The sequence below is a fragment of the Geospiza fortis genome, unplaced genomic scaffold, assembly GCF_000277835.1.
Source record: "Geospiza fortis unplaced genomic scaffold, GeoFor_1.0 scaffold92, whole genome shotgun sequence".
In the NCBI taxonomy this organism is placed as follows: Eukaryota; Metazoa; Chordata; class Aves; order Passeriformes; family Thraupidae; genus Geospiza; species Geospiza fortis.
The window spans coordinates 1,262,317-1,281,647 of NW_005054389.1; the positions used below are offsets into that span (position 1 = coordinate 1,262,317).

The 19,331-nt window shown below is 45.0% G+C and overlaps 1 protein-coding gene across 1 annotated transcript in view; it reads right to left on the bottom strand.

Moving 5' to 3' along the window:
- Positions 1 to 7,277: 7,277 nt before the first annotated feature.
- Positions 7,278 to 19,331, bottom strand: part of ARID5B (AT-rich interaction domain 5B) — a 103,889-nt gene continuing 91,835 nt past the window's right edge. The window contains exons 8-9 of the mRNA XM_005425548.3: positions 14,205 to 14,403; positions 7,278 to 10,271 (exon numbers count right to left, since the gene is read on the bottom strand). Of these exons, the coding sequence (XP_005425605.2) occupies positions 8,121 to 10,271; positions 14,205 to 14,403 (2,350 nt within the window). The 3' untranslated portion in view covers positions 7,278 to 8,120. The remainder of the gene's footprint in view (positions 10,272 to 14,204; positions 14,404 to 19,331) is intronic.

Sequence of the window (19,331 nt, forward strand, 5' to 3'; positions counted from 1 at the left end):
CCCCTCAAAGCATGGCAGCCCCTCACAGCATGGCAGCCCCTCACAGCATGGCAGCGCTCATGGATCACCTCACAAAATGGCCTCCCCTCACAGCAACCCCCTCATGGCATGGCAACCCCTCATTGCACGGCAGCCGCTCATGGATCACCTCACAGAATGGCAGCCCCTCACAGCATGGCAGCGCTCATGGATCACCTCACAGAATGGCAGCCCCTCACAGCATGGCAGCGCTCATGGATCACCTCACAGAATGGCAGCCCCTCACAGCATGGCAGCGCTCATGGATCACCTCACAGAATGGCAGCCCCTCACAGCATGGCAGCGCTCATGGATCACCTCACAGAATGGCAGCCCCTCACAGCATGGCAGCGCTCATGGATCACCTCACAGAATGGCAGCCCCCCACAACATGGCAGCCCCCCACGAGATCACCTCATGACACTACAGTTCCTCATAGCATGGCAACCCCTCACTGCAACCCCCTGAAAACATGGCTGCCCCTTACAGCATGGCTCATGGACCACCTCACAGAATGGCACCCTCACAGCAGCCCCTCACAACATGGCAGCCCCTCACAAAATGGCAGCCCCCCACAACATGGCAGCCCCCCACAGGATCACCTCATGACACTGCAGTTCCTCACAGCATGGCATCCCCTCATGGGATCCCCTCACGGCAGCCCCTCACAGCATGGCAGCTCCTCATGGGATCCCCTCATGGCATGGCATCCCCTCACGGGATCCCCTCACGACAGCCCCTCACAGCATGGCAGCCCCTCATGTGATGGCATCTCACTGCACGGCCTCACGAGCCCTGGGGCATGGCCTGTGCAGAGGAGGGGATAGGGGTGCCTTTTCTTTTTCTTTCCTGACTAAATTGCAGAGCAAACTGAGTAACACTTGCAAGTTCAGTGGGTTTCCCCCCTCTTTCTTCCATTATTAGACAAGCCCCTGAGGGGCCTGGTATCCTCAGCCCCCTCCTTTCGCAGGAGAGCAGCCCCCACACCCAAGGTGATTAGTTTATTTGTTTGATGCTCATCACCAAAACCAAGCAGCTGTTGAGCCGCTCTGTCCCCAGGAGCAGCACCAGGAGGAGGAGGAGGAGGAGTGAGCTACCAGGATTTTTGTGCCCATGTGCAGCACCCAAGGACAGGGCACACGTACTGGCCCCGCAGGCACCCCTCACCCTTGTGAGCACGGGAGGTCTTCACAGCTGCCACCATTCACAACTTGTGGGTCTCCTGAATGTGGCCCTTTTACCCAAATCACTGCTCTTTCAGCAGCCACGAAAATCTTCATGAATTTGTTTAACCCACTTTTGGGCATATTCGTCCCCAGTCTGCTGGCTCTCCTGGAGGGTCCTGTCCCTGTTCCCTCAGCCACCAGGACAGGGCACCTCTGGCCGCAGGCTTGGCCTGTGACCCGGGGGGCTCGTTCCAAAGGTGAGCACTAGATGGAGCATCTGACATCGCGAATACTCTTTTTTTTTTAATCCCGTAAAGGACAAACTGAAAAGCTAAATGAAAGCCCAGATTAAGCTGTATCCCTGCCTGCTCGCTGGACACACATTCCCTGCAGAGGGGGCAGCAGTGGATGCTGCCTGGCCACAGCCACGGCTTTCTCCTGCCGGAATGCAAAACTTTAGCAGCCATGGCTCCCGGGATACTTTGGGGGCCATTCCTTGTGCTTTCCTCAAGACCATCCAATCCTCCCATGTTTCTCTTCAGTGGCAGAGGCGATACATACCCATAGCACTTCAGTTATGAGTGAGCCCAAATTTGGGAAGGCAAACATACAGGCTCTATTGTTTTTGCTTTGGGAAGAGCAAAAGGTGTATGATATTCCTGGAAAGCCTGTGGGTGAGTGCTGAATTTCCAAGAGCAATTAGGGTGCCAGTGAGGATTAGTAGTGATGTCTGTGTGTGATCAGCTCCTCCTAGCAGCGGAAACTTTGCAGAAAATGTTCCTGAAATATTCCAGAGCAAAGATACTGCTGGTGAGGCAGAGACAGAGGAAGGGCCCCATTCCCAACAGGTTGGCATCATCATTTGATTATCACTGGCCTCAAAAGGCAATGCAGCTGCTGCTGAGCCAATTTCCCTGTGATCCATCCAGGGCAGGGGAATCCTGCCCCAGGACCTCCACTAGCTTTCAGCTCTCTGTGCTCTCTGTTCCTTACCTGCTGGGGTGCAAGGCTTGTGAAAATTCTGCGAGGTCCTCAAGGGGTGTGTGCTATGGCCCAGGAATCAGGAAACCAGGTTCAATATTCTTTTTTTGTGAAAGGAGCCCAGCACAGGGTACTGCCATGTAATTGTGGAAAAGCGAGGCAGCAAAGCAGAGGAGCAAGAGCCATCAGCCAGGGGAAGTAAACTGCAGCCAGCAACACCAGACTGTGCATCTCCACTTTTCTTCAGACCCTCAAAACTGTTAAGTCCCTGCTGCTGGCAGCTGAATTGAAAAACTGGTGTGACAAGGTGACAAACTCTGTCTGCAGCAAGCCAGGGGTACAGCATCCCTTGCTGTCTCTCAGATCACTGGACATTTCACTCTCAAACACAGATGCACTCTGGAGTCCCTAATAGGGCGACAAATTCTTCCTGGGTGGAGCTCTGTTCTCTGCAGACCCCACCAGCTACTGGTGGGGTGCACTGTGTCCTGCAGAGGTGCCCCTGTTTCCCTGCAAATGCTTTGGGTGCTGTCAACACAGACTACTTTGCTCTGCTGCTTGCCCAGGTGTGGGTGCTCTGACCCCTAAGTGACCCCCAGCAAACTCACTGGGAAGTGCCCAGTCCAGCCAAGGGAGGATGCTGTGCCTCAGTGCCACTCACAGGCCAGGCTGGTCTGGCTATGAAAAGCTCCAGGGTGCTGCTCCTGGAGTCTTCCCAGCCACACTCTGAGGAGTGGGTAAGGCAGCCCAACAGGCACCCCCAGCACTGGAAAAACAGGTAGTGCTGGCTTACATTAATCCACAAACTAGGAAGGGCTAAAAAAACCACAAGGAAGCAAAGCATGGTGCTGGAAACCAAGTTGCCTCACCATCTCTGCATCTCCTGCAAGGGCCAGCTTCCACACGTCCACATTTCCTCCACCTTTTTCACCAGTTGGCTGCATTTTCAACATAAAAAGAAAAAAATGCCTCAGCTTGGCAAAGATAGAAGTGGATTAGGGGAAAAGGTTTGCTAGAAAGCCCCATCTTCTCCCATGGCTTCACATACAGTGCTGATAACAGCACCAAGCCTGAGCTCAAGAAGTGTTTGGACAACACTGACAGGCACAGGTTGTGACTCCTGGGGTGCCCTGCACAGGGTTAGGAGCTGGACTTGAAGATCCTGATGGGTCCCTTCCAACTCAGCATATTCTATGATTCTGATTCAACAGTGCTGCATCCTTCACACATGCCCAGTGGCTGGCTCTCCTCATGCTGCTATTTCCCTGCACACAGAGGAGGAAATGGTTGTTTTTGAGACTGCAGCATGTATTTGGAAGCTGGTGAAACTGGTCTGTGCTCACCTGGCCACACACCCAGCACAGGGAGAATGCATGAAGCAGTACCAGCCTCCAGGATTGGCCATGGCCTCAGCTCCGTGACTGCCCAGGGATGGGAGCGGGAAACCTCCCTGCTGCATACCTGCCCCAGAACCATGGAGCTAAGCAATGATGTGGAATTAGCAGGTGGCTACTGAGCATTCCTGTCCTGCTGCCCAGCTGTGCTGGGCAAGGGCAGTACCCAGGTCTGACCTACACACACCCAAAGGATCTTCCCACCTATGGAGACCAGGAGTGTAACAGCACTGGCTGTGCTTATGGGCTCTCAAAGGGGTCCTAGGTTTGTGGGGGGCTTTTCAGACCCACCAAGGAACACAGTAAAAATTACCTTTGCTTGAGGTTGATCAGCATCATCAGCAAAATTAGTAGTTAGCATCTGACTCCAAGACTCCAGAACCTTACCCATGTTTGAGCTGGGAAGAAGAGGGGGCAATTTTCAGATCCCAGCTCAAGCCTGCAGCACTGATATAAAAACGTTCTACTCTGAGATGCAAATGGAGCAAATTTGCTACTGGAGCCACTGGCTAAGCATGGAAGTTATCCTCTCAAAAGCTATTCCTATAGTCAGCATGATCATAGCCACACTTTAAAGCAAGTACACTGCAAAAATAGTGGAGCACTGACTGAAGATCTTGTCACTCCCTCCTTGAGGAAATTGCAAACTTCCATTTCTTTAATCTAATCATTTGCAGGAGGAGATACTTTTTCTAGAAAAGCCAATATAAGAGGGCTGAAAGGTCGTATGGGATAATATGTAATCCAATGTGATAAGGGCTGTTTACAGAATTATTAATCAAACACAAAAGGGAACAGATAGTAACATTTTTTATTAAATATTACAGTGGATCAAAAAGTACAAAATATCTTTTGCCTGCTATGTGATTGGGAAACTATTGGCACATAATACAGTATCAAAAGCATTAATAAGTACAATTTGGAAAACATACAAAAATTGAGTGTTTATAGTTGGCTCAGCTTTATTTCTGGTAGTGTTTAAACTAATGCAAAGGTTACTCAATAACCTTTTAAATGGGAAACTATATAATATTACTGGGCCATTTTTATATATACAAATCATCACCTTACAGAGCATATAGGCTACATAACTTGAATCACAAAAAGTATACAATATTTACAACAAAAGAAAGTTAAAAAAGTATAAACAGCTAGTAGATTATGCTGCCATTATTAGAACATATTTAAAACTGCGGGACTGGGGGGAGAGGGGAGGAAGAGGAAGAGAACGAGCGAAATATCAACCACATGTACAGCAAACAGCACTCATGGCAGCACTGCCAATGCCACCTGCCTCACACCAGTGCAGGAAGTCCCACTGCTCATCAAAATCAGCACGATGGCAAAACTGGCCCAGCTGTGACCTCACTGACCACCACAAAGGAAGCGAGCAGGCGGCGGGCGCGAGGGAGCCCTGTGCTGGTCTCTGGAGGCGGCAGCCCCACGTCTCCCCAAATGGGGCAGAGCTGCTCGCAGAGGCAGCACAGCACTTGTGCCCTGCTGCAGCTCCAGCTGCTGCCAAGCCAGCTCCTCTGCTGCTAGGACAAACTACTTCCCAGGCTTGAACCCACTGGGCAAGCTCTTCACACCAGGCCAGCTCACAGCCACAAAAGACCTGCCAGAAACTGCTGCCCTGCTCCCACCCTGCCTGGCCAGGGGCACAATCACACACACAGGGAATCAGGCCCTACTTCCCATGTGCTTCACGAAGCCTGGCTCAGAGTGTGACCAGAAGCTACACACGAGCCGTTTGCTGCTGGGCCTCTTCCTTTGGATCTCACAACCTTTAGCATCCCTAATGCATCCTGGACATAGTGCGTTTGAATTGCAACATTTCTTGGAACTGGCTCCTAGTAAATAGATTTATGACTCTATTGCCAATTAGATTCTGCAGTTTCCTTTACAAACCTACCAATAACAATGGTCTGATTGCACAAAGAAAGGCTTGTGCAATTTCATTCAATAATAAGGCCCCTTGAACTCAAACAATGCAAACAAAGCCCCATTTAAGACAGTGAGGGGAAAAAAAGACTTTTCAGCCAATGAAGAATTCAATAGTCTGTTGAAAGATTTCCAAGATTTCTGTTAAAAGAGTTCTTAAACAAATAATGCACTGCTTCTGTTGGGGGTTTATGCCACCGTTTCTTTTCCTTAGCCCTGACGTTTTGCCCAGTATGAGCTTCCCCAGCCAGCAGTGGCCAGTCTCCTCAAGGGACAAGCGAGGAGCCTTCCTCCCCACTCCCAGTCCCCCAGCCCTGTGCTGCCTCAGCATGGCTCCAAAAAGCCTACCAGCAAACTCCAACAGGACATAACCAAAAGGGACGTTGGACACTTTGCGTAAACAAATGCACAACTCCAGAACACGCAACTTAACCAAAACAAGGAGAAGCATTTGCTTTGCCAAACACACAACAAGCTTCTGTTCGCGTTTGCTGTAGGTTTTTATATTCTCTATCCCCTTTTCCCCCGCCCTCCTCCCCCCCATCCCCAAACCCCTGACTCTTACGTGATTCAGATCTAGTGCAACTTTACTAGAGATGTCCTCCACGCTGTGACCTCTGCCTGGATGAGCCTGCGGTTCTGTTTCCTGTATGACTTGTGGAGCAGCAGGATACCCTGCACTGGCACATCAATGTTCCAAGTTCTACTAGTCTGTTTATCAATCAATTAAATATAGTTTTACCACAGGAATATAAAGTATTTCATTGAAGAAGCTGGATTTGTAACAGTAGACGAGTATATTATTCTGGTTTCCACCTTTGGATATTAAGTATGATACATTATATATTGTATTTGGCTTCATATCACGGGAAAATTTAATGACATGCCTAGCATGCAAAGTGTTTCTTAGTAGTTTGTTTTATCTTTTCATATCAAGTACACTGTCTTTGAACAGTAACTGAGATGGTTTGAATCACAACCAATTTTCACACTGTATAAAGCCTCCAAGTGACACTTTGCTTTATCCATGTCTGTGCTCAGCTACGTAGTGGTGATGTCCTGCAAAGTGAGTATACATCCACAGGGAAGCTCTTTCATCAGGAAAATCCAGCCTCTCCATGCCTGGGCTTTCCCCCTGCAAAAGGATGTGCAGGGAGAGGCCGAGATCCCCGTGGGAGCGTGGAAGGACCATCCCAACCACTGCACAGAACCCCCTTACCCATTGCGAGGCACAGAAACAACCTGTAAGCCTCTGATTCAGATCCACACTGGCTCCTCTCACAACTTCTGAAATTCTCAACATTCTCACAAACCACAAATCTGTTTTCTGCACTCCTTTGTCATTCAGCAGCTTGAGCCAGGGAGATTTTGTTTTCTAGACTGTTTCTCTGGTAGGCAGGAGGGTTTCACAGCCTAGGTAAGATTAAGTACAACGCTCGACAAATTCACAGACCACGATACAGGAAAGCAAAGCTCGGTGGGAGGGGAGAAGCAGCCTAGGAGCCATCGAAACAACAGGAGGAGGGCGAGAGGTGCTCAGCACCTCACAGGGGTGGGCCGTGGGGAAAGGAACCTTGTTCGCATCCTTGCACCATAACATCACCTACAGTATGTTTATAACCATTAAGATTAATCTGAACCAGTTGCTTCAGTTTGTAAACAGTAAACGTTACGACAAAAACAAAACAAAAACGCCGCTCCAAAGTATAAAGAAACTGGAAAAATTACAAACACGTAATAAAAAAAAAAATTAGGACAGCCACAGCCTTTAAAAAAGTTGCAGATAAAATGATACTGTTTAATTTAAAAAAAAATAAGAACCCAAAACAGAAAAACAAACATAAAGAGCACAGAATATACTAGACAAACAAAACTATATAAATTATTGTGACCAAATGTGACACTGGTAGTTTATGAAGTGGATATGTACAGTCAAATTAAACAGTGTTTACCATTCTGTTCTAATAGTGTTAAAATGAAAAAATCTATTGCCATATTACTATACATTGCATTGATTGAATCTTTAAAAGTCAGGAAAAGTTACCCAAAAAAGCACATCCACTGATTGTACAGATTCTCGGCCCACTTCTCCTTTCCAGGTTCATCTGAAGTCATTGACTCATCTGCAACAATGCACAGCCTCTGGTCCTTGGCTCAGTGAAAGGCAAACACAGCCCTCACTGGGGCTTCAGTGAGCTCAGGACTGGGCCTGCGTTTCCACGGCTCCCTTTGAACATCTGCTCTTACCATGTTCAAGTCCTTTCAGAAAACACATACGCAAAATCCAAAAAAAATCTTTTTTTTCCTGTGTTTTTGTTTCTCTCTCTTTTTTTTTTTTGTGTGGTTTGTTTTTTTTTTTGTTTTGTTGGCTTTTTTTTTTTTTTGGCTTGGTTTTCTTTTTTGCAAGGGCAGGGATAAAGGGTGAGGGGGCTGATGTGGGAGCCAGAATTAAAGAAGCAGTCCTGTCTCCATCAAACTCCAAGACGCTCCTCTGGGCGGGATACGACTGCATCCTGGTTGACAAAAATACAGATTGCTAAATCTGCAAGACATCGTCACAGGGGGAGGAATGTCGCTAACTGAACTTTCTCTTCAGACCTTTCTTTGTGAGCGAGGGGGTTTACAGTTTTGTGCTGGGATGTACAGAGGATAGCTGGGAGGGTGGGAATGCAGCTTGAGGGTTTATAGCAGCTAAAGGATAAATGCTGTTATGCAAAAGGTCACCGTAGGAACTTCCTACAGGTGTTGCTGCAGCTAAGTGTCTGTACAGTTGCTGGGAGTTTGCAGGGGACGTGAGGAATTGTCTCTGCACCATGAAGGAGTGAAGAGCCAAAGGCTGCATTAGTGGGGATAGCACGGTCTGATTTTTCAAGTACTGCAGGGGATGAGAATACCCGGGTGGGAGGCGATTGTTCAGCCCCGTGCACAGGCTTCCTGGATACAAGCCTGGGAAGATGGGGGCTGACAGGGGAAATTTGTGGCTTTCCAGCATGCTGCCAGAATGGAGGCCATGCACTGACTTGCTACCTTCCCCCTCTTGGTCGGGAACCTTGTCTTTTGCTGGAGTCTCCTTTGGTAAGTGAATAGGAGAGACAGCTCGGATTTTTTTTTCAGAAATAACTTTGTCCAAATCCTCCAGACTCCGTTTCAGAGGGCGGGCAGCCCCCACATTTTGAGGGCTTGTTCTGCGGCTGATGATAGGATGCACCATCCCCTCCATCTTCCTCAAGTTCTCCAGCCTCTGGGCCTGCTGCTTCCCAGACCTGTGGAGCAACTCGCTGTGTTTTTTTGGGGCTGTCAATGCCATAGGGGACACGCGGCAAGCTTTGGGGTTACAGTCTAGGCTCACCCCCTGGCTGCCTCCAGCCTGGAACGGGGAGATCCCTTTGCATTCTTGCTGGGCTGTGGATGAGTGAGGGAGACTGGAGCCTGGAACCTTTGCAGTCTGTTTGTGTATGCTCTTTGGAAGACTCAAATCTGTTGGCTGATCATCTGAAGAAGCCTCCACCGTTGCCTTTTTTTCTTGCTGATGCAAAGACGGCCGATAATTTAAATTTAGTTTTTCTTGGTGTTTGTGTTGAGTAAAAGTAGAAATATTTTCAGACTCTCTGAACATGTCCCGGGGGAGGTACTTTGATGTCTGTTCATTATTAAGGTGGTGTTCTGTGTGCCTATAAAGGCTGTGCAGATGAGGTGATGAATAGAAATCTGCCAAGAAAGTGGGCACATGGGAGTGCTGCAGTGCCCTTTTCTCACTCATTTTATCTTTGCAGTCCTGGATATCCAACTTCGGTAGGTATGACTCAGCAAGAGAACTGAGGTGATGTTTTGAAAAATCACAGCGCTGAGGATCTGGTTTACTTAGCACGTCATGTTTAAAAACATTATTAATTGACTTCCTTTCTTCCTTGGTTTTAAAACTCTGTACATGTTGTATGACTGAGGGCCTATTAATTGCTACAGGATCAGAATTAGGGGCATGGGGACCTTGCGATATGCCTGAGGACAGTTCATCTCTGCTGCTGAGTTTCTTTTTGCTGATCAAAGGTGGAGGAGAACCATAAGGGTAGTTACATGAGAGCGTGGCCCCGCTGACCTGTGACAGCAGCTTCTTCTTTGCCAGGGGTGACATGATGCCTGGATTACCTTTAGAGTACAGCAGTGGTGTGTAACTGAAAGTGGAGTCATCATTCATGGACCCAGGCAGCTCCTTTTCCTTAAACATGTCGAAGTTCTGCACCACCAGGACTTTGGGTGTTTGCTTTAGTGCATTGTGAATATCTTCATTTCCCAGCTGGTCCACTTTCACCGTGCAGTTTGCAATGTAATCGGCCATCCCTGGCAGTTTCTCATCTTCCATGTCGCTCTGAGTGGGCAGATGGACTGGGAAAGCTGTGAAGGGCATTTCTGGAGGTTCACTTTCCAGGCTATCAGTAAAAGCTTTGTGTAGTTTTTGTTCAGGCTTTGTGTCTTCCAGGGCATCTGCTGAGGGGTGTAATCGTTTTGTGACAGTGGCATCCAGCACAGTGTCTTCTTCTGCAGGCACAGAAACACCCGAGAAAGAGGACGAGTGCTGAACCTCTTCCTTGGCCTTCTCACTGTTGGTGCTGTTTTCCGTCATGTCTGTCTTCTCCAGAGGCAGTGTCCAAGCTGTCTCTGGTAAAAGAGATGGAGGGCCTTGCACAGGTTGTTTCATCTCTCCCACTGCAGGATGTTCAGGGAAGTTCTTCTGGTCTGCTGATTCTTGATCCTTTTCTTGTTCTGATGAAACCTAATGAAATGATTCAACAGACAATAGTAAGAATGCAGTATATTCTGGCAGCCTGTTTGTAAGGTTATACACAGTACGCTGCTGGCTACTTTTAGAGAAGGACTTGCCAACCATCTTGCTGGCATGTGAAGGCTCTAACATCAGGTACTGGACTCAAACAAAGAGAAGTATCTCCCAGAAATATTAAAAAATACACCATCCCTGTCAGAGTTACAATAAAGCATTTTCAAACAGCAGATGGTTGTAACCTGATGAGAGGCACTGGTGACTTGATCAGATAGCTAAATGCTGAGGTTATACACTCTTTTAAAATTAATTAGGCAAATGCAGAAGAGCAGATTTCATGACACAAACAATAAGGCTATAGAAATTTCTCCTACCAGCCAACTTCACCCAAGAAAACTACACCATTCCTACGCTTTTCCTTCCCTAAAGTCTCTCCCTCATAGCTATCTTAAAATTCAGTGATCACACAGGAGATCATTCACACCCAGTTCTGCATTAAAGTGTGAAAATGATAGAAATGGCATACTAGAAATCCCTATTGTAGGCAGCAAATCACTGCCACAGCTTAACTAGGACACACATTTTTTTATTAACGGATTAAAATGAAGTTGTCAACATTCAGTAAGTGTGTGTGTGCCTGCTATTACAAACATGGCTTTTATACGTTCTCGTCAATGGGACCGTGGCTCGTTCTGCTCCCCCATTAATACAGCGTGTGTGCACAATTCACACTATTCATCCCATTATGTAGCTGCCTGAACTGTGACCCACAGAGGTCACCAGAGCATCCCATCTGCGATCCAGCTGACTGACAGCCCTTTTCAAAACTGCTGTCACTCTCCTCTGACATGTCACGGTAGAAGACAGTCATAAAACAGCAGCATTGTGCGACTCCTTTATTATTATTGTTTTCTTTCTTCCTTCATTGTAAAGATAAGACGCACTGAGAAAGTTATCATCTAAATGCTGCTTTATGGTCTGTCGCAGGAGCAGGGAACTGGAGACGGTCCTAATGAATCTAACCCTCTCAGAGATTTATTTCTTCACAGCTGCTTTTAAATATTCCTGTCTGTTTGGTTGGCCTATTAGTTACAGTGTCTGTTAGTCATCCTAACTTCTCCTTTTTAAACTCGTAGCTGACTTTTGCAGCCAAATACCATCATTAGGTCCTTTACAAAGTACCATCGCTAGTCTCTTGAGCTTATAAAATTACAGGCAAATACCAGACAGATGAGCAAAGCAAGGAGGAGAAAAAAAAAGAGAATCATACTTAATAACTGTACATTCTGCTCTTTGTTTCTGTTAAGCAATACTTTGATTTTCAGCTATTTGAGGAAACTTTGAAGTTTCAGCTATTGTGAGGAAATGTGCAGTCTAAGGCTAATAGCATTTTGTCTGGTGTCTTGTTACACTGACAATATCATTGTGATGGCAGGAAAACAGTGAAGAGCACAAAGGCAAATGCAATCCTAATAAATTAAAGTTATATTCTCTCCCTTCATACTTCTAATGGTGCATGAGTTGAACATGCAATTGAGACCACCACACATCTGTAACTGGATTATGCTTTTCCAGCTCACAGTTTCCAGGCCACATGCAGAAATGGCTTAAGTGGTGGCTTGGTTGGGGACGTGCCTACACATTTATGTGGTGGCTGTAGGGCTCTCCCTCAGAGCAATACCCCATCAGTGCTGTGCCAGGATGAGGGCCAAGAATGGGGCTCCACTGCCAAGACATGGCTGCAGTGCAAGAGACAAGCAACCTTCTGCCAGGCTCCAGCACACCTGGATTTTGCTCCCCCAAAGGAGCTGAACGTCTCCAGCCTCCTACCCCTGTTAAGTGCCACATCCTGGGCATGGAGCCCACCATATGGCAAAGCACAGGTGAATTCTGGAGCCCTACACCCACCCAGGGGTGAAACATCCACCCTGCAGCCCCTTCACTGCTCAGGCTTTGTGTGATCACTGACCTGTATGGTGACAGACATGGAGGTCAAGGTCCTTAATAGCCTGCCCTGATCAAATAGGGGCAGGACATGTCTTCCACCCCAGTCAGGGAGGAGACATTAATTCTGCTATAAAAGGTACCATTTTACAATAGGGAACTGCCATAATTGTACATTTTTATTGTCTCGTCTAAGCTCCCTACATTTCCGATAAGCGCAGCTTAGGAACTCTTCCTGCAATCCACACAAAAATAACTTCAGTTTAAACAGCAGGAAGTTTGAGATAGGGAACAACAAAAGCAAGGAAATTCAAAGTGAAGGCTGTTGCTCTGTTGCTGACTTGTTATGCTGGGCATAGCAGCAGTGGTACTGATAGTGTGTAATGTGTCTTCCTGATCCAAGACCCTCAGTAAATAATCGGGGATGAAAGAATGACAAGGGAAGGGAGCAGAAGCTTTCAATTCACTTCTCCTTGCTTTGGGCAACTTGTCTTGCAACCTTCCAGTGACTGAAGCATATTTGTGCACACTCTCCTCTTGATGTGTTTTTTTTTTTTTTAATTTTACCCAAACAGGGCTCTCCCTACTTTAAAATTACAATGCAAGAAAAAAGTCTTTCTGGGGATTGCTCTTAAATTAGATATTAATGGTACTGTTATGTAAAACACAAATTCATCTTTGGATGGGAGATCAAATTGTCCTTGTAAACTTAAAGAGGTAGTGGGACATGAAACCCCAAATTTTCTGTTCTCAAAACTGGGTACATGGAGTGTCAGAGGCATCTGCAATTTACAGGACCTGCATTGTTTTTTTTAAAACAATGAAGAGGGAGGATTGTTGATAGCTGACTCAATACAATTTCCGAACAAGTTTAGAACCAGGACTTCTGTACCTGCCAGACGCAATGAAGTCAAAGGAGCAGCCATAGTCTGCCAGGCACGTCATGTGTTTCGGCATTCTTTAAATACTTACTTTCACTACAACGCCTTGAAGGCTGCTGTGATCTGGCAGACTGAGACAGGAAAAGCAACATGTTTTGCAGGGGTTGTGTGTGAGGAGCGTCACCACCTCCTTCACATACGGTGCGAGCAGGGCACAGGAGAGAGTGGGCAGATGTGCAAAGGAAGGTGCTCAAATAACACTGGAGCAAAAACCCCATTGATTTTGCATCACTTAACAACACTTGAAATTTACTCTTATTTGCAGACAAATCCGAGTTCATCCATCAATCTTACCCTGAGCTGTGAACACAAACTCTCTTCTACAAGGCTGTCCTATGCCTGCAAGTAACATGGCTGTATGTGGAAAGTGGGGCCTGCCCATGTGAAGCAGAGTGACACCACAGGAACCTATTATGTCTGAATAGGAACCTCAGCTGAAAGCCATCTACTGCTCGGGAGAGGCAAGTTGATCTCGGGGCTTGGAAGGTGGTTCCCTCAAAATGTGACCCTTCAGTTCAAAAAGAAACTTAGTATAATATAATAAAAATCCTAGGGAGCAGTATGTTTTGTCACAGTCATGCATACGTCTGTGAGCACAGAAGGACTGATCCAGAGGTTACCATTATAAAAATCAGCTGTGTCCAACAGTTACCACAGTATTATCAACAATATTAGAGGTTCCCGCACCCTATACTTAGATTAGGAAATAACTGTGGTAGTTGTGTGGTTTCCCTTTGGCAGCTGCTGATCTGTTAATGGTGACCACTGTATAATACAATGAGCAGAACTGGTACTAGTCAGATCCAGAGCTTGGTCCTCTGCCATTCCCACTGTGCAATATGGAGCAAATTGGCTGCCATTCGCAGCCCAGCAAAATCTCAGCACAGATAGTATCACAACAGCTGAATTTCCATTGCTGAGCAAACTAAAAGGCCAACTGGTTGGAATTCTCCAGTTTAAATTATATATTTTATCACTGGATTTCATGTGATTAAAGCTGTGCATTTTTAATTGAAAAACTGAAAACAGGGAAGCAACAGACCTCAGATGCATCTTGGGGTTTCTGTGAATTATCTTTTTCCTTCTTGCTCTTTTGGTTTTCATTTTTGATGCGTTTTGTTGCAGACACTTTTGTTTTTGCTTCACTCTCCTGGGAACTGTTATCCTGTTTTCGAGGTTTCACTGGAGGCAGTGGCTTATCTTCCTCTCCTTTAATAAATCTTTCATATGGCAGGATTAATCTAGGGGATTAAGGAACAAATAATTGATCAGGTTTTGCTGTTCTAGCAAAGAAAAAAATGTATCTACTGTGAGCAGTTTACTTAATAAATCCATTTTCTTCCGTGCCATAAAAGCAACAGTTTAAACTCTAAATCTATAAATCCAAGTGTAAGAAATCAATTTATTTGGCAAGATTATAACATGGAATAAATTCAGTGGAGTTAAGAGTTTGTGTGGATTAGTTGTCAGTAACTTCACAGTGGTTTGTGTGGCTACACCAATTTGTACCAGATGAGAATATCAGCCATTATGTTTTAGACTGATTAAAAAAAAAAAAAATCCACCGTTTATTTTTATTTTCCCTCCCCGACTTTAACAGCACGCAGCAAGCCCCAGGAAAACACCTACAAAGCCATAGCCAACTTGGTAACAGCTACACAATTTCCAGGCTGCTGGTTCCCCTGACTGCAAGGGCGAGTGCCAGGAACTTGGCAGGGGCCAGGAGAGCTGGGCTGCAGAAACCCTACGAGGTGGGCACAGCACCAGCCTCATCCATGCAAGGCACCCATGCAGTGACAGTCACCAGAGCCTTTTTTGAGGAAGAAAGGGAGAAGAGTTAAATATGAAGGAATTCTTCACTGTGGAGCTGTCTGCCACAAAGTGCACGAAATTGCTTTAAAAACACGAGGAAGAAACACAAACAAAAAATATCCTCCCCTGAAAGCATCAAACACACCGAGTTTTAATCTCTCTGTTTTCCCTTTGCAATTCTTGATCTGAAAGGAAAAATAACTGATATAATTAAAAGGGATGGATTGCATTACAATCTCAGTTTCAACTTCAGTGATTAAAGTTTTTATAATGCATTTTAGTATGATTAATGACTCACTGTGGGATTAATATAAGACTCAGACTTTAAAAATATGAACATTAATACAGCAAACATAATCTGTTAAAAAAAAAAAGACAAGTTGACTTTGTGAAGAAAATGTACTTCGCTTATAAACAACATAGATCTACTCAAATACCAGGAATCCTTAATTATCTTTAATCTAAGACTCCAAGGCAGAAACCTCTTTGGTTCAGATATTCGTTTGTTATCCTAGAATCAGTTTCTAAGCATGCAGTTTTGATTTACATACTTAGATGTTCAAACACAGTTTGGGCTTAAGAGAGCAGAATTAGATTGCTCATGATCATAATATTTTACATTTTAATAAAATACAACATAAATTATGTTAAAATATAAACCTAATTTATGCTATATTAGAAACAAAATTCATTAACTGAGCATGCTCTGACATGGTATGTGCAAAGAGGCGTGAATAATACTTTCTAGCCCTGAATTTGGCAGGGCTCCAGTAATGAAGCTAAGCAGAGCCCACAGGGAATATTCATCTTCAGATCCCATTACAAACTGAGTTTAAACATGTTACAGCTGCTAAAACTGGAAACTGCTCCCTCTATGCAAACTTAGCAAAATAATACGTAGTTGCCAAATACCTACTTCCCACTGTAATATTACAGGTAATGTTTATATTAAAAAAAGCATAACTAAGCAGAAGAAGAAAAAAAATAATCCTGTTCATACTTGAGGCTGCTACATTTCATTTGCAAAGCACAAATATTGGTGAAAACACCTAATTCCTCCCCACGCTGCACAAAGCACTTTGGACTTAGCTTACAGGCAAGGTTGGGTTTCACACAGGGCAGTGCCGAGGCTGCTCTGCCATGTGTTAAGTATTTAAAGTCTCTTTTAATAAAAACACATTTTATTACAGTAATTGTTAGCACTGCGAGGGGAGTGTTTGACTTTGTTTTGTTTCCATGGGAACACATCGCCCATTAAAAATCTACATATTCCATCCATAAAGGTTTCAGCCGCTGTCCGGTGCCTCATGGGGGACAGAGATGCTCCCAGCCCCAGGAACAAGCCTTTCCCTGGAAGATGCCAAAGGATTAACCCAGTGGCTATGGCCGGGCCAGGAGCAAGGCCCGGGCCAATGTGATTAATCACTGCTCGCGTGCTCTCCACTGAGCCTTGTAGGGTAACGCGGGACCCAAACTCCTCCTCCTCCTGCCTCTGCACCTCACCAGAACTCATTAGCTTGGGTGCTAATTAGTAACTGTGGCTTAAATTTCCTTTTCTGATCTTAAGGGTTCATGTGGGAGTACAAGGTTTTCATTTTAGTTATTTTTCACTGAGCTCAGCAGTTGGCAGGCCGACAGCAGTAAAAATACATTTCACATAGCCGGTCAGTGGCCTGGAGCCAGTGGCAGGAAATCTGGAATTAAATGTTTCATGTATCGGGGAGGCGGCATGACTAAGGTAAATCTGAGTCAAAACACAAGGATGGCTTGTTCTAGGATTTTCCCCTCCTCGTTTCAAAGGAGTGCCGGCCGAGGTGGCTTTGGGGGGCGGCTGGCGAGAAGCTGGGCAGGAACGCGGGCTGCGAGACCCCAGGGAGCAGCACCGAGCCCAGCAACAGCAGCAATTGCCTCTTCACGTAGAGATTTCCGTCGGTTGCAATTTTCACTGAATGTTTTTTCAGTTATCCTGTCATGGTACAACACAATTACCCACAGGATATGATCTTATCATTTGATTATTAGAAGTTTTTATAGCGCAGGAGTAATAAAGCTAATACAGCTCTCTCAACATGTAAGCAGCCGGCTCACATGCCATGAAAGCAGCCGGCTTAGCCAATTTAAGGTCAATATTGCCCAACACCGGAAGAATGTGATCTGCTGTTAGCCAAATAGTTTAGCAGAATGTGACATGTCTGAAACCAGCACAAGATATTTTTTTCTTGGTCAAATATTTGCAGCGCAGGTAAGATTTAATCAATCTTTGCGCAAGGAGAGGTAAAGACAACGTCCAAAAAACCGGGTCCAGATACCTCAAATGTATTGCGTGTTGGAAACAACAATTATGTTTTCAGTCGCTTTGAAATGTGGCTGTACTTCCCGACAGGGGGGGAAGTATAAAAGTATTCATAAAAAAGGGAAAGAGAAGGAATATTTTGTGGTCTAAAGAATATTTACTTGTAAAGCCTGTGAGAAGACCAAATAAAAGGATCTTTATCATGATCAAGATTCCAATATTAACATTAATAAAATGTATTATTTATAAGTCAATTAACATAAATAGAATATGTAAGCACTAGTGTATTAAAAAAATCTTTCCACAGGCAGCAGATTTTTAGCAGCATGAGGTTTTTTTTTTTTCCTGGAATAATACAAGAATAACATTTTCCAGCCAAGAGCAGAAACAGTAGGGGAGTCTTTGCTATCACAGGGCTTCTTATTAAATTCAGTCACTGTGAAAAGCCAGTCTTTTTCCTTTTTTTCTTTCCTTTTTTTAAAAATAAAGACAACTTAAAATCAATACAAGTTAGATTAACAAATCAGTACTATACTAATCCTGATTTATTACAATCGGCAATATTAAGTTTAATCACGTATAAACTGCTATTAAAAAAAGATTTTCCTTTCGTAAGTCCTGAATTAAATAATGGTGCAGTGTACCGAGTTTTTAGATCTGCATCATCTGATATTATGAAAAATTCAATGTACTTCTCTGCAGCAGATGTCAGAGGTCAGCAAATCTATTACAGTAATGTAAGTAAGCTGGCTTTCTGCCAACCTTTTTTTAAAAAACACTGAAGCAGATAATTTTATATTTACAAATTCTAAAATCCTCCAGGGACTAAATCTCTTTCCCAACAAAAAGCAGAAACTTCACATTAGAGAAATGTATTTCACAGTATATCAAACATGTCTTCATCATTAGCATTTCATAAAAAGAAAAAAAAAGCCCTTAATCTTTATTAGTCAACATTTTTTTTCCCAGCTACAGAACTAACAGTACAAGTTCTCATCTGAGCCACTAACCACTACGTGTATTGATTATGCAGAATGAATGACTTTTTTGGCCTGACTCTGCTTCACAGGACACATGAGAGCACATCTATTTATAGGCATGGCAAAAAAATAGTTACAATAATGCAAAGGATCTGACCAGCCCAAAAAGAGGAAGGAAATTAAATGTTAAGGCTGCCAGTTTCCTCTTTAATTCTCCCTACTGTGTATGGATATGACGGGGCTCTGGGCTGGGGAGGAACCATATGCCCAGGACAGACAGGGTGATGGAGGGAAGGAGGCAACTCAGCACAATCCCTGCAAATTTTTTTTTTTGTATCGCTGTTTCAGTGTTTATTTTTGTTTTCTTTCTGGCAGAATAAAATATTTCAGCATGTCTCCCATTGACATCATCGTACTTTCTCCAGGGATCCAAGCCCAACACAAAATAGGATGCACTGGAGCCTCTCAGCCACAAGAATAATCTTGGAAGGCCTTAAAAATATCAAAGTCCACTCCTTGGGAGATGTTGCCCCATTTGCATCCTTGGCCAGGTTAAGGAGGCTAATTGCAACAGAAATGGAAAATGATTTACATTTGCTCCACCAAATGAATACAGCAACCAGTTAACCCGTGGAACTCACTGCCAATGGATATCTTGGGGCCAAGGGATTAGTGAGATTATGCAAGGATTAGATGCTAATGTAAATCATGAGAACATTAAGCTGTTAGAGCTTCAAAAATGCTGAAAAGGGACAGGCAATAGGTCTCTTTAGTGGTAGGAATTTAGAAAACACTTTCCTCCTGAGCACATAAAGCTATGGTAGCTCCAATTCCTTCCTCTGCAGGCACTACCAGAGCTGGGGGGCAAGACAACCACTTTTTTCAGTCCAAGAGGGCACCTATCTGCTCCAGGATGTCCTCACAGCGGCTGGGCAGAGCTGCCCACAGCCCCTGCAGCCAGAGGGTCTGAGTGCAGGGCTGGGACAGCCCCTGCGGTGAAAATGGGTCCCTATCAGTAACCTCAGTGAGAGAAACTTGATTCTTTCCCCCTAGAAAGTCAGTGGCAAAACATTCAGCTGTTTTA